The 12075-nt window shown below is 49.6% G+C and overlaps 1 protein-coding gene across 1 annotated transcript; it reads right to left on the reverse strand.

The window, feature by feature from the left end:
- Positions 1 to 1996: 1996 nt before the first annotated feature.
- On the reverse strand, positions 1997 to 9177 carry HSPB7 (heat shock protein family B (small) member 7). Its single transcript, XM_067472706.1, has 3 exons — positions 8898 to 9177; positions 4518 to 4651; positions 1997 to 2405 (listed from the first exon to the last, which is right to left on the reverse strand). Exons 1-3 carry the CDS (start codon positions 8974 to 8976, stop codon positions 2211 to 2213), a joined length of 408 nt encoding a protein of 135 aa, XP_067328807.1. The 5' UTR covers positions 8977 to 9177; the 3' UTR covers positions 1997 to 2210.
- Positions 9178 to 12075: the final 2898 nt, after the last annotated feature.

Raw genomic sequence — 12075 nt, forward strand, 5'->3', positions numbered from 1 at the left:
CATCTGCACACGCGCATGGATTGCTCCGGCTCGGCCGCCATGACACTAGAGGCAATCCTTCCCTCGCTCTTTCTCTCATCTGCGCAGGCGTAGGGGTTGCTCCGCCCCGGCCGCCATGACACTAGAGGCAATCCATCGATTGCTCTCTCTCCCATCTGCGCACGCGCATGGATTGCTCCGGCTCGGCCGCCATGACACTAGAGGCAATCCTTCCCTCGCTCTCTCTCCCATCTGCGCACGCGCAGGGATTGCTCCGCCCAGGCCGCCATGACACTAGAAGCAATCCCTCCCTCGCGCTTTCTCTCATCTGCGCACGCGCAGGGGCCGCTCCGCCCCGGCCGCCATGACACCAGAGGCAAAGTCGGCTGTAGAAAGAGAAAGAAACTAAACCAGATGCTCTGTTTTGAACGGTGTTCTGTGGCAGTGTGGACTCAAGTCTAACTTCAGCCAATGTTTATGTATAAATGTGTATACATATACATTATGTATAGGTCTATGTATGTATGTTGGAGCTGGGCTTCTGTCGGGAGGGCTTTGATTGTGCCTTTCCTGCAAGGCATCAATGGGGCTGGACTAGGTGGCCTTTGGGCAGGCATGGGCAAAGTTGGGCCCTCCCTCCAGGTGTTTTGGACTTCAATTCCCACAATTCCTAGCAGCCGGTAGGCTGCTAGGAATTGTGGGAATTGAAGTCCAAAACACCTGGAGGGAGGGCCCAACTTTGCCCATACCTGCCTTTTTGGCATCTTCCAACTCTATGATTATATCTATCTATCTATCTCCCTTTTTCTCAGGATGCAGGTGAACTATAACTCCCATCAAGTTCAATTCCTCCCCCCCAATGTTTGTTGTGTTGGTCATGGTGGGGTCTGTGTGCCAAGTTTGGTCCAGGTCCATCATTCGTGGCGGTCACAAGAGTCTGTGAAAGTTGGAGCCAAATTGGGTGAAGGTACTGTGAATCCCATCATCCATGCTCCAGAACCTCCCTCAAACCAAACTAGGACGTAAAGTTGGTCATGAGGTGGTCTGGGTGCCAAGTTTGGTCCAGGTCCGTCATTCGTTGGGATCGGTGTGGTCTCTGGAAATGAGGGACGGTACTGCAAATCCCATCATCCATGATCCAGATCCTCCCTCAAACCGCACTAGGACGTAAAGTAGGTCATGAGGTGGTCTGTGTGCAAGTTTGATCCAGGCCCGTCATTCGTGGGGGTCGCAGTGGTCTCTGGATGTGAGGGACAGTACTGCAAATCCCATCATCCATGATCCAGATCCTCCCTCAAACCACACTAGGACGTAAAGTAGGTCATGGGGTGGTCTGTGTGCAAGTTTGATCCAGGCCCGTCATTCGTGGGGGTTGCAGTGGTCTCTGGAAGTGAGGGACGGTACTGCAAATCCCATCATCCATGCTCCATCCTCCCTCAAACCAAACTAGGACGTAAAGTTGGTCATGAGGTGGTCTGTGTGCAAGTTTGGTCCAGGTCCGTCATTCGTTGGGATCGCTGTGGTCTCTGGAAGTGACGGAAGGTACTACAAATCCCATCTATCTAACTCCTATTTTGGAAATGTTTAATGGGAATGGCTATCTGTCGGGGGTGCTTTGGTGGTGCCTTTCCTGCACGGCATCGTAGGGCTGGACTAGATGGCCTTTGTGGTCTCCTCCAACTCATGTGGGAACTCTTCCCAAGTGTCCCGGAGTGGTGTCCCGGAATGGAGCCCCATTGCCCTGGCTCGGCTAGGCCTTGGCCCCCAACCTGGCTGCTGTGTCCTTGGGCTGGAGAGCAGGGCTATTTCCATCCCATGACTCACTCCTTCCTTGTATTCCAGCTCCTTTCCCAAATCCCAATGGAAAAGGCAGAAGGGCCAAGGAAACACCAAGGCAACAAATCATGGGGAGAGGTCCAAACCAAGTCTTCCTATCCTATCTACATCCGCAGGCGGGGAGGGGCTCTTTCCAAAGGCAATGAGAAACCGGATCGAAGGAGGAACGGAGGCGCAGAGCTATCAGGGATCGTTTATAGGACTGCCTACGATATATACAAAGAAGAGAACCAGACCAAGGTTCAGCCACGGGCCAGTCACACACTCTCGACCCCAGAAAACCCTCGGTTGGGATCGGCAGGAACACGGCAACAGCAGCAACACCAGAAATATACAAAGGGAAACCCCACTCGCACCCGCACCAGGAAACACACAATCCCACCCATCCCCGTTGCTCAGATCTTGATCTCGGTCCGGAACGTCTGCTGAAGCGTCTGCTGCTGATCGGGGGGTCGGGCCGGGCGCTTGCGGGCCTTGACCGTCAGGGAGCCGTCGGGGCCCAAGGCGGAGGTCACCGAGGCCGGGTCCATATCCTCTGGCAGTTGACACTTGTGGGTGAAGGTATTCATGATGGTCCCGTCCGAGGCCAGCTGAACGAGGGAGGAGAGTAGAGCTCAGTGGAGGTTACAACATGAGGAACCGTATTAAGGGGTCACGGCGTGAGGAAGGTTGAGAAACACCGTGCTAGGGCTTACTTTCCAGTTAGGTCAATGGTTCTCAACCTGTGGGTCACATCCCCTTAGGGGTTCAAATAACCCTTTCACTGTGGTCGCCTACGACCATCTGAACAATCTAGCAGCATTTTCTCCTGACATTTCACCTACATCTGTGGCATTTTCAGAGGAACCGATTCCAAGTCAAGATTATGTACTCCACTTGCTAATCAGTGGGATCTTAAGCCCTGCTATTAGAAAACTTGGTGGACTAAGAGTGGTAAATGTGCTCTCCATGTGGGGAGATTTTCACCCCTCTAGTCCCAAAACTGAGGGGAAGGGGAGCCTGGGAAATGCCGAGGAAACACCAAGGCAACAAATTATGGGGAGAGGTCAAAACCAAGTCTTGCTTCCTTGCTTCGCATCCTATCTATCTACATCCGCAGTGAGGGAGGGGCTTTTTCCAAAGGCAATAAGAAACCGGATTGAAGGCGAAACGGAGGTGCAGAGCTATCAGGGATGATTTATAGTACTGCCAACTATATATACAAAGAAGAGAACCGGACCAAGGGAAGGCCGCCCGTGTTGGTCCAAAAAATTTTGTCCACTTAGACGAAATAACAAAAATGTCAGGAGTCAATTTCTGACGGCATGAAGACATGGCAAATTTCCTCTGTGACATCCTGACTAAATCAGTTTTCTCTGTGACTTTCTGAATCCAGCAAAGGGTGCGGGAAACCATGTTACACAACTTGTGAAGCAACAAGTTCTAATAAGGAAACCGAGAAGAGGTGGAGATGGGCAGTAAAGGTGTATAAAAGGAAGTGATGGTGGGGAAAAGTCAGCAGTGTCTTTCTTTGCTGCAGAGATACAAGCAATATATCCATTTCAAAGCAAAACCGGCTTGTGAGTAGTCATTTAATATTGCTACTTAGATCCTACAGACTGACCGAAACGGCTCCTTTGGAAATTAGACTGAAATGTGCCGTTTTCGGAATCGGCACTCGGAAACGAAAACTGGGCCATACAAATGAAACAAACCGAAACGGATAATGATTCTATACCAAAGCACAAGACTAACTGATACTGAAGACGGTCACCAGGGGAAGGGAAGAGGTGTGTGTGTGACTCACCCAGGGGCGGCTCGTCCATTACGCGAAGTAAGCGGTCGCAGAACACATTTTTTTGCCAGGGGCGCAGAGGCGCCTCTGTAAATTCCCCTCGACCACCACTTGAGGAGCGCCCCCTCAGCTCACAACAGCCCTAGCAGTCCGGGGGGAGCCTCGGCTTTCTTGCCTCGCTGCCGAGCGATCCTCTTCCCAAAGGGGCCGAGCCCTTGAGCCTCGCCTAGCCCCTCTCGTTCCTGCTCTACCCGGCCACCGGGTGCGCGAGCAGAGCCGGCACTCAATCGTCCTCCGTGTTCGATTCCTTCCCCATGACCGGCTCCCTTTCCCGATCCCCCGGAGCTCCACCCACCTCCTCTCCTCTCCCCAATCCGCAGGTGGGCCAAGTGGCGGAGCCGCCGTGCCTGGCCCGCTTCGGGTCCGGAGGCGTATCTGAAGACCCCAGTGTGCGCACAAAAAGTTGCCTCTTCTTCTGACTTTCTCTTCAGCCATTGGGACCAAGAGAGAGAGAGAGAGCCCCTCCGGCTGGAGGTATCTCCCACCTCCGCTCCCTCCTTTGTTTTTGTGCCTACCTTCAGGAAAGGTGGGCATCTCCACCTCTCTCTCTCTCTCTTTCTCTCTCGGTCCCAATGGCTGAGGAGAAAGTCAGGAGAAGAGGTGACTTTTGGTGCACACGCCGGGGTCTTCAGGCACGCCTCCGGACCCAAAGCGGGCCAGGCAAGGGAGCAAGTGCGGCAAGTGTAGTTACTGGGATGTATAGTTCACCTACAATGAAAGAGCATTCTGAACTCCACCAATGATGGAATTGAACCAAATATGGCACACAGAACTCCCACGACAAACAGAAAATATATATCAATGATTGGTTGGGGGGGGGGCGCCAAAATACTGTTTGCTTACAGTTTAGGGCCGCCTCTGGACTCACCTTCTCGGCATGGACCTCAATCTGGTTTTTGGAGGTGGTGATGATGATGTCCTCCGGGGAGAAGTCGCTGACGTCCACCGCAAACTGGTAGGTGTCCCCCAGAGTCTTGATGTTCCCCGTCCCTCCGGCGCGTCCTGTGGAGAGACAAAGTTAGCAAGGCATGAAGTCCATCTATCCATCTAGGAGGCCTCCAAGGACAGGCAACTAGAACAACCACGCTTCTCCTGCCTCTCGTCCACACACCCAGGAGGCCCTTTCCTCAGCCGGAGGTCAACCTAGAGACTATCAGAAAACATGGGTGTTTTGTGTGGGAAGTTTGGCCCAATTCGATCATTGGTGGGGTTCAGAATGCTCTTCTGAAATAAACCCCATCATTGTTTGAGTCCACCATACTCTCTAGATGTAGGTGAACTACAACTCCCAAACTCAAGGTCAATACCCACCACACTCAAGGTCAATGCCCACCAAACCCTTCCAGTATTTTCTCTTTGTCGTGGAAGTTCTGTGTGCCAAGTGCAGTTCAATTCCATCGTTGGTGGCGTTCAGAATGTTCTTTGATTGTAGGTGAACTATAAATCCCAGCAACCACAACTCCCAAATGTCAAGGTCTATTTCCCCCAAAGTCCACCAGTGTTCACCCTTGGGCATATTGCGTATTCATGCCAAGTTTTGTTCGGATCCATCATTGTTTGAGTCCACAGTGCTCTCTGGATGGAGGTGAACTACAACTCCCAAACTCAAGGTCAATGCCCACCAAACTCTTCCAGTGTTTTCTGTCAGTTGTGGGAGTTCTGTGTACCGTGTATGATTCAATTCCATCGTTGGAGGAGTTCAGAATGCTCTTTGATTGTAGGTGAACTATAAATCCCAGCAACTACAACTCCCAAATGTCAAGGTCTATTTCCTCCAAACTCCAGTAGTGTTCACATTTGGTCATATTGAGTATTCGTGCCAAGCTTGGTCCCGATCCATCATTCTTTGAGTCCACAGTGCTCTCTGGATGTAGGCGAACTACAACTCCCACCAAATGCCCACCAAACCCTTCCAGTATTTTCTGTTGGTCATCGGAGTTCTCTGTGTGCCAAGTTCGGTTCAATTCCATTGTTGGTGAAGTTCAGAATGCTCTTTGATGGTAGGTGAACTATAAATCCCAAATGACAAAACCAATCCCAATATTCAAATTTAGGTGTATTGGTGTATCCAGCGAATGAACATCCATCCTGCATATCAAATATTTACATTATAATTGATAACAGGAGCAAAATTAGAATTATGGAAGTAGCAACGGAAATGATGTTATGGTTGGGGGTCACCACCACGTGAGGAACCGTATTAAGGGGTCACGGCATGAGGAAGGTTGAGAAACACCGTGCTAGGGCTTACTTTCCAGTGAGGCGGATGAGCTCCCTCTATCAGCTCCAGCTCCTCATGCGGGGACATGAGAGAAGCCTCCCACAAGGATGATAAAAACATCAATTCATCCAGGCGTCCCCTGGGCAACGTCCTTGCAGACAGCCAATTCTCTCACACCAGAAGCGACTTGCAGTTTCTCAAGTCGCTCCTGACACGACCAAAAAAACTGATCTAGATCAGTCAATCAAGTTTCCAATATGGCGATGAAAATGATTCTTGTATTGGGTTGTTGTAGGATTTTTCGGGCTATAAGGTCGTAGTCTAGAGGCAGGGGCGGCGCAACCATTACGCAAAGTAAGCCTTCGCGGTATAGTTGCTTTTGCCCAGGGGCGCTCTTGAGGCGCTCTTGGGGGAAAATAGACCTTGACATATGCGAGTTGTAGTTACTGGGATGTATAGTTTTCCCAGGGGCGCTCTTGAGGCGCTCTTGGGGGAAAATAGACCTTGACATATGCGAGTTGTAGTTACTGGGATGTATAGTTTTCCCAGGGGCGCTCTTGGGGGAAAATAGACCTTGACATATGCGAGTTGTAGTTACTGGGATGTATAGTTTTCCCAGGGGCGCTCTTGAGGCGCTCTTGGGGGAAAATAGACCTTGACATATGCGAGTTGTAGTTACTGGGATGTATAGTTTTCCCAGGGGCGCTCTTGGGGGAAAATAGACCTTGACATATGCGAGTTGTAGTTACTGGGATGTATAGTTTTCCCAGGGGCGCTCTTGAGGCGCTCTTGGGGGAAAATAGACCTTGACATATGCGAGTTGTAGTTACTGGGATGTATAGTTTTCCCAGGGGCGCTCTTGGGGGAAAATAGACCTTGACATATGCGAGTTGTAGTTACTGGGATGTATAGTTTTCCCAGGGGCGCTCTTGGGGGAAAATAGACCTTGACATATGCGAGTTGTAGTTACTGGGATGTATAGTTTTCCCAGGGGCGCTCTTGAGGCGCTCTTGGGGGAAAATAGACCTTGACATATGCGAGTTGTAGTTACTGGGATGTATAGTTTTCCCAGGGGCGCTCTTGAGGCGCTCTTGGGGGAAAATAGACCTTGACATATGCGAGTTGTAGTTACTGGGATGTATAGTTTTCCCAGGGGTGCTCTTGAGGCGCTCTTGGGGGAAAATAGACCTTGACATATGCGAGTTGTAGTTACTGGGATGTATAGTTTTCCCAGGGGCGCTCTTGAGGCGCTCTTGGGGGAAAATAGACCTTGACATATGCGAGTTGTAGTTACTGGGATGTATAGTTTTCCCAGGGGCGCTCTTGAGGCGCTCTTGGGGGAAAATAGACCTTGACATATGTGAGTTGTAGTTACTGGGATGTATAGTTTTCCCAGGGGCGCTCTTGAGGCGCTCTTGGGGGAAAATAGACCTTGACATATGCGAGTTGTAGTTACTGGGATGTATAGGTTTCCCAGGGGCGCTCTTGGGGGAAAATAGACCTTGACATATGCGAGTTGTAGTTACTGGGATGTATAGTTTTCCCAGGGGCGCTCTTGAGGCGCTCTTGGGGGAAAATAGACCTTGACATATGCGAGTTGTAGTTACTGGGATGTATCGTTTTCCCAGGGGCGCTCTTGAGGCGCTCTTGGGGGAAAATAGACCTTGACATATGCGAGTTGTAGTTACTGGGATGTATAGTTTTCCCAGGGGCGCTCTTGGGGGAAAATAGACCTTGACATATGCAAGTTGTAGTTACTGGGATGTATAGTTTTCCCAGGGGCGCTCTTGAGGCGCTCTTGGGGGAAAATAGACCTTGACATATGCGAGTTGTAGTTACTGGGATGTATAGTTTTCCCAGGGGCGCTCTTGAGGCGCTCTTGGGGGAAAATAGACCTTGACATATGCGAGTTGTAGTTACTGGGATGTATAGTTTTCCCAGGGGCGCTCTTGAGGCGCTCTTGGGGGAAAATAGACCTTGACATATGCGAGTTGTAGTTACTGGGATGTATCGTTTTCCCAGGGGCGCTCTTGAGGCGCTCTTGGGGGAAAATAGACCTTGACATATGCGAGTTGTAGTTACTGGGATGTATAGTTTTCCCAGGAGCGCTCTTGAGGCGCTCTTGGGGGAAAATAGACCTTGACATATGTGAGTTGTAGTTACTGGGATGTATAGTTTTCCCAGGGGCGCTCTTGAGGCGCTCTTGGGGGAAAATAGACCTTGACATATGCGAGTTGTAGTTACTGGGATGTATAGTTTTCCCAGGGGCGCTCTTGAGGCGCTCTTGGGGGAAAATAGACCTTGACATATGCGAGTTGTAGTTACTGGGATGTATAGTTTTCCCAGGGGCGCTCTTGAGGCGCTCTTGGGGGAAAATAGACCTTGACATATGCGAGTTGTAGTTACTGGGATGTATAGTTCACCCAAAGAGCATTCTGAACTCCACCAATGATGGAATTGAACCAAATAGGGCACACAGAACTCCCACGACGAACAGAAAATATATATCAATGCGCCAAAATACTGTTTGCTTACCATTGAAAATTACCCTCTGTCTAGAGGCATTCTCTCCTGACGTTTCGCCTGCATCTATGGCAAGCATCCTCAGAGGTAGTGAGGATGCTTGCCATAGATGCAGGCGAAACGTCAGGAGAGAATGCCTCTAGACCAGGGGTCAGGAACCTTCGGCTCTCCAGGTGTGGTGGACTTCAACTCCCACAATTCCTTGAGGCTAGGTTCCCCATGCCTGCTCTAGACCATGGCCATATCATAGAATCAAAGAGACCTCATGGGCCATCCAGTCTAACCCCATTCTGCCAAGAAGCAGGAATATTGCATTCAAATCACCCCTGACAGATGGCCATCCAGCCTCCAAAGAAGGAGCCTCCACTACACTCCAGGGCAGAGAGTTCCACTGCTGAACGGTTCTCCCAGTCAGGAATATAAACCTACAACAACCCAGTGATTCCGGCCATGAAAGCCTCCGACGATTCTTGTATTATTACGAGTGGCTTTGTTCCCACTTGCCTGAGAAGCTGAGGGGCTCGTTGCACGTCCGCATGAAGCCCCCGAGGTTGTCGCCAAAGAGTCCGCGCGCCTTCTCCATGGGGCGAAGTTCAGACGTGAAGTCGGAGAGGAGACAGCCGGAGCCTGGGCGTCGGGACAAAGGTCTGCAGGGACAAAGAGTGGAACAACTGAGGACTCCGTGTGCCAAGGGAACCCAAACTTGTTTATTCCCAACAATGATGCCGTGCTCTCCCCGGAAGCGTCGCTCTGGTCGCTCTGTGCCTGCATCAGAGGCTTTTAAGGGACCCCCCCCCCCCCTGCCCCCCACCCCCCACCCCCCACCCAGGCCGGCCTGCCTCTCCCTCTCTTCACTGGGCAGCCGTCCAGGATTCTTGTCCAGTTCGGGACCTATATTTAGGGCACTATGGCTCTTGTGCGGAGGCTGCCCCCAAAACAAACAGCGGGGACAGAGAGCCAACATTCCTGCCTGCTTCCATAATCGCCGCTGTGTCCCGGGAGGCTTGGCAGGCGCTGCGTTTTCCCAAAAAAGAAGCGTGAGCGAGCAGCGAGCGAGCGAGCGAGTGCGCAAGTCGGTATCTCTTGTGCAAAAGGCCCCAAAGTGGAAAATGTCAGGCTTGCCAGGAACACAGTCATGCCTTCATCGCCCTAACTTCATCGCTTCTCAACCTTCCTCATGTTGTGGTGACGCCCCAACCATAACATTATTTTCATTGCTGAATGACTTTGTCATTTGGGAGTTGTAGTTGCTGGGATCTGTAGTTCACCTACAATCTAAGAGCATTCTGAACTCCACCAATGATAGAATTGAACTAAACTTGGCACACTGAACTCCCATGCCCAACAAAGTTTGGTGAGCATTGACCTTGAGTTTGGGAGTTGTAGTTCACTTACAATCAAAGAGTATTCTGACCTTGAGTTTAGTGGGTATTGACCTTGAGTTTGGGAGTTGTAGTTCACTTACATCTAGAGTATGGTGGACTCAAACAAAGATGGATCTGGACCTAACTTGGCAGGAATACTCAATATGCCCAAATGTGAACACTGCTGGAGTTTGGAGAAAATAGACCTTGATATTTGGGAGTTGTAGTTGTTGGGATTTATAGTTCACCTACAATCAAAGAGCATTCTGAAAGCCACCAACGATGGAACTGAACTAAACTTGGCACTGAACTTCCACGGCCAACAGAGTTTGGTGAGCATTGACCTTCAGTTTGGGAGTTGTAGTTCACCTATATCCAGAGAGCACTGTGGACTCAAACAATAATGGATCTGGACCGAACTTGGCACGAATACTCAATATGCCCAAATGTGAACACTGCTGGAGTTTGGAGAAAATAGACCTTGACATTTGGGAGTTGTAGTTGCTGGGATTTATAGTTCACCTGCAAACAAAGAGCATTCTGAACGCCACCAACGATGGAATTGAACTGAACTCGGCACACAGAACTTCCACGACCGACAGAAAATAGGGGAAGGGTTTGGTGAGCATTGACCTTGAGTTTGGTGGGTATTGACCTTGAGTTTGGGAGTTGTAGTTCACCTCCATCCAGACAGCACTGTGGACTCAAACAATAATGGATCTGAACCAAACTTGGCATGAATACTCAATATGCCCAAATGTGAACACTGGTGGAGTTTGGGGAAAATAGACCTTGATATTTCTGAGTTGTAGTTGCTGGGATTTATAGTTCACCTACAATCAGAGAGCATTCTGAATGCCACCAACGATGGAATTGAACTGAACTCGGCACACAGAACTTCCACGACCGACAGAAAATACGGGAAGGGTTTGGTGGGCATTGACCTTGAGTTTGGTGGGTATTGACCTTGAGTTTGGGAGTTGTAGTTCACCTCCATCCAGAGAGCACTGTGGACTCAAACAATGATGGATATGGACCAAAGTTGGCATGAATACTCAATATTCCCAAATGTGAACACTGCTGGAGTTTGGGGAAAATAGACCTTGACATTTGGGAGTTGTAGTTGCTGGGATTTATAATTCACCGACAATCATAGAGCATTCTGGATGCCACCAACGATGGAACTGAACTAAACTTGGCACTGAACTAAACTTGGCACTGAACTTCCACGGCCAACAGAGTTAGGTGAGCATTGACCTTGAGTTTGGGAGTTGTAGTTCACCTATATCCAGAGAGCACCGTGGACTCAAACAATGATGGATCCGAACAAAACTTGGCATGAACACGCAATATGCCCAAAGGTGAACACTGGTGGACTTTGGGGGAAATAGACCTTGACATTTGGGAGTTGTAGTTGCTGGGATTTATAGTTCACCTGCAAACAAAGAGCATTCTGAACGCCACCAACGATGGAATTGAACTGAACTTGGCACACAGAACTTCCACGGCCGACAGAAAATACGAGAAGGGTTTGGTGGGCATTGACCTTGAGTTTGGTGGGTATTGACCTTGAGTTTGGGAGTTGTAATTCACCTACATCTAGAGAGTATGGTGGACTCAAACAATAATGGATCTGGACCTAACTTGGAATGAATACTCAATATGCCCAAATGTGTACACTGGCGGAGTTTGGGAAAATAGACCTTGACATTTGGGAGTTGTAGTTGCTGGGATTTATAGTTCACCTACAATCAAAGAGTATTCTGAATGCCACCAACGATGGAATTGAACTGAACTTGGCACACAGAACTTCCATGACCGACAGAAAATTTAGGAAGGGTTTGGTGGGCATTGATCTTGAGTTTGGTGGGTATTGACCTTGAGTTTGGGAGTTGTAGTTCACCTCCATCCAGAGAGCACTGTGGACTCAAACGATGATGGATCTGAACCAAACTTGGCATGAATACTCAATATTCCCAAATGTGAACACTGCTGGAGTTTGGGGAAAATAGACCTTGACATTTGGGAGTTGTAATTGCTGGGATTTATAGTTCACCTGCAAACAAAGAGCATTCTGAACGCCACCAACAATGGAATTGAACTGAACTTGGCACACAGAACTTCCACGACCGACAGAAAATACGGGAAGGGTTTGGTGGGCATTGACCTTGAGTTTGGTGGGTATTGACCTTGAGTTTGGGAGTTGTAGTTCACCTCCATCCAGAGAGCACTGTGGACTCAAACGATGATGGATCTGAACCAAACTTGGCATGAATACTCAATATTCCCAAATGTGAACACTGCTGGAGTTTGGGGAA

Source organism: Anolis sagrei, chromosome 13, assembly GCF_037176765.1.
Source record: "Anolis sagrei isolate rAnoSag1 chromosome 13, rAnoSag1.mat, whole genome shotgun sequence".
Taxonomy (NCBI): Eukaryota; Metazoa; Chordata; class Lepidosauria; order Squamata; family Dactyloidae; genus Anolis; species Anolis sagrei.

Excerpts from the sequence above, each read along its gene's own strand:
- HSPB7 (XM_067472706.1), bottom strand. The coding sequence starts at position 8,976 with ATGGAGAAGGCGCGCGGACTCTTTGGCGACAACCTCGGGGGCTTCATG. Across the intron at positions 4,652-8,897 it reads CGAGCCCCTCAGCTTCTCAG|GACGCGCCGGAGGGACGGGG; the intron begins GCAAGTGGGAAC and ends GTCTCTCCACAG. Across the intron at positions 2,406-4,517 it reads TTGAGGTCCATGCCGAGAAG|CTGGCCTCGGACGGGACCAT; the intron begins GTGAGTCCAGAG and ends TCCCTCGTTCAG.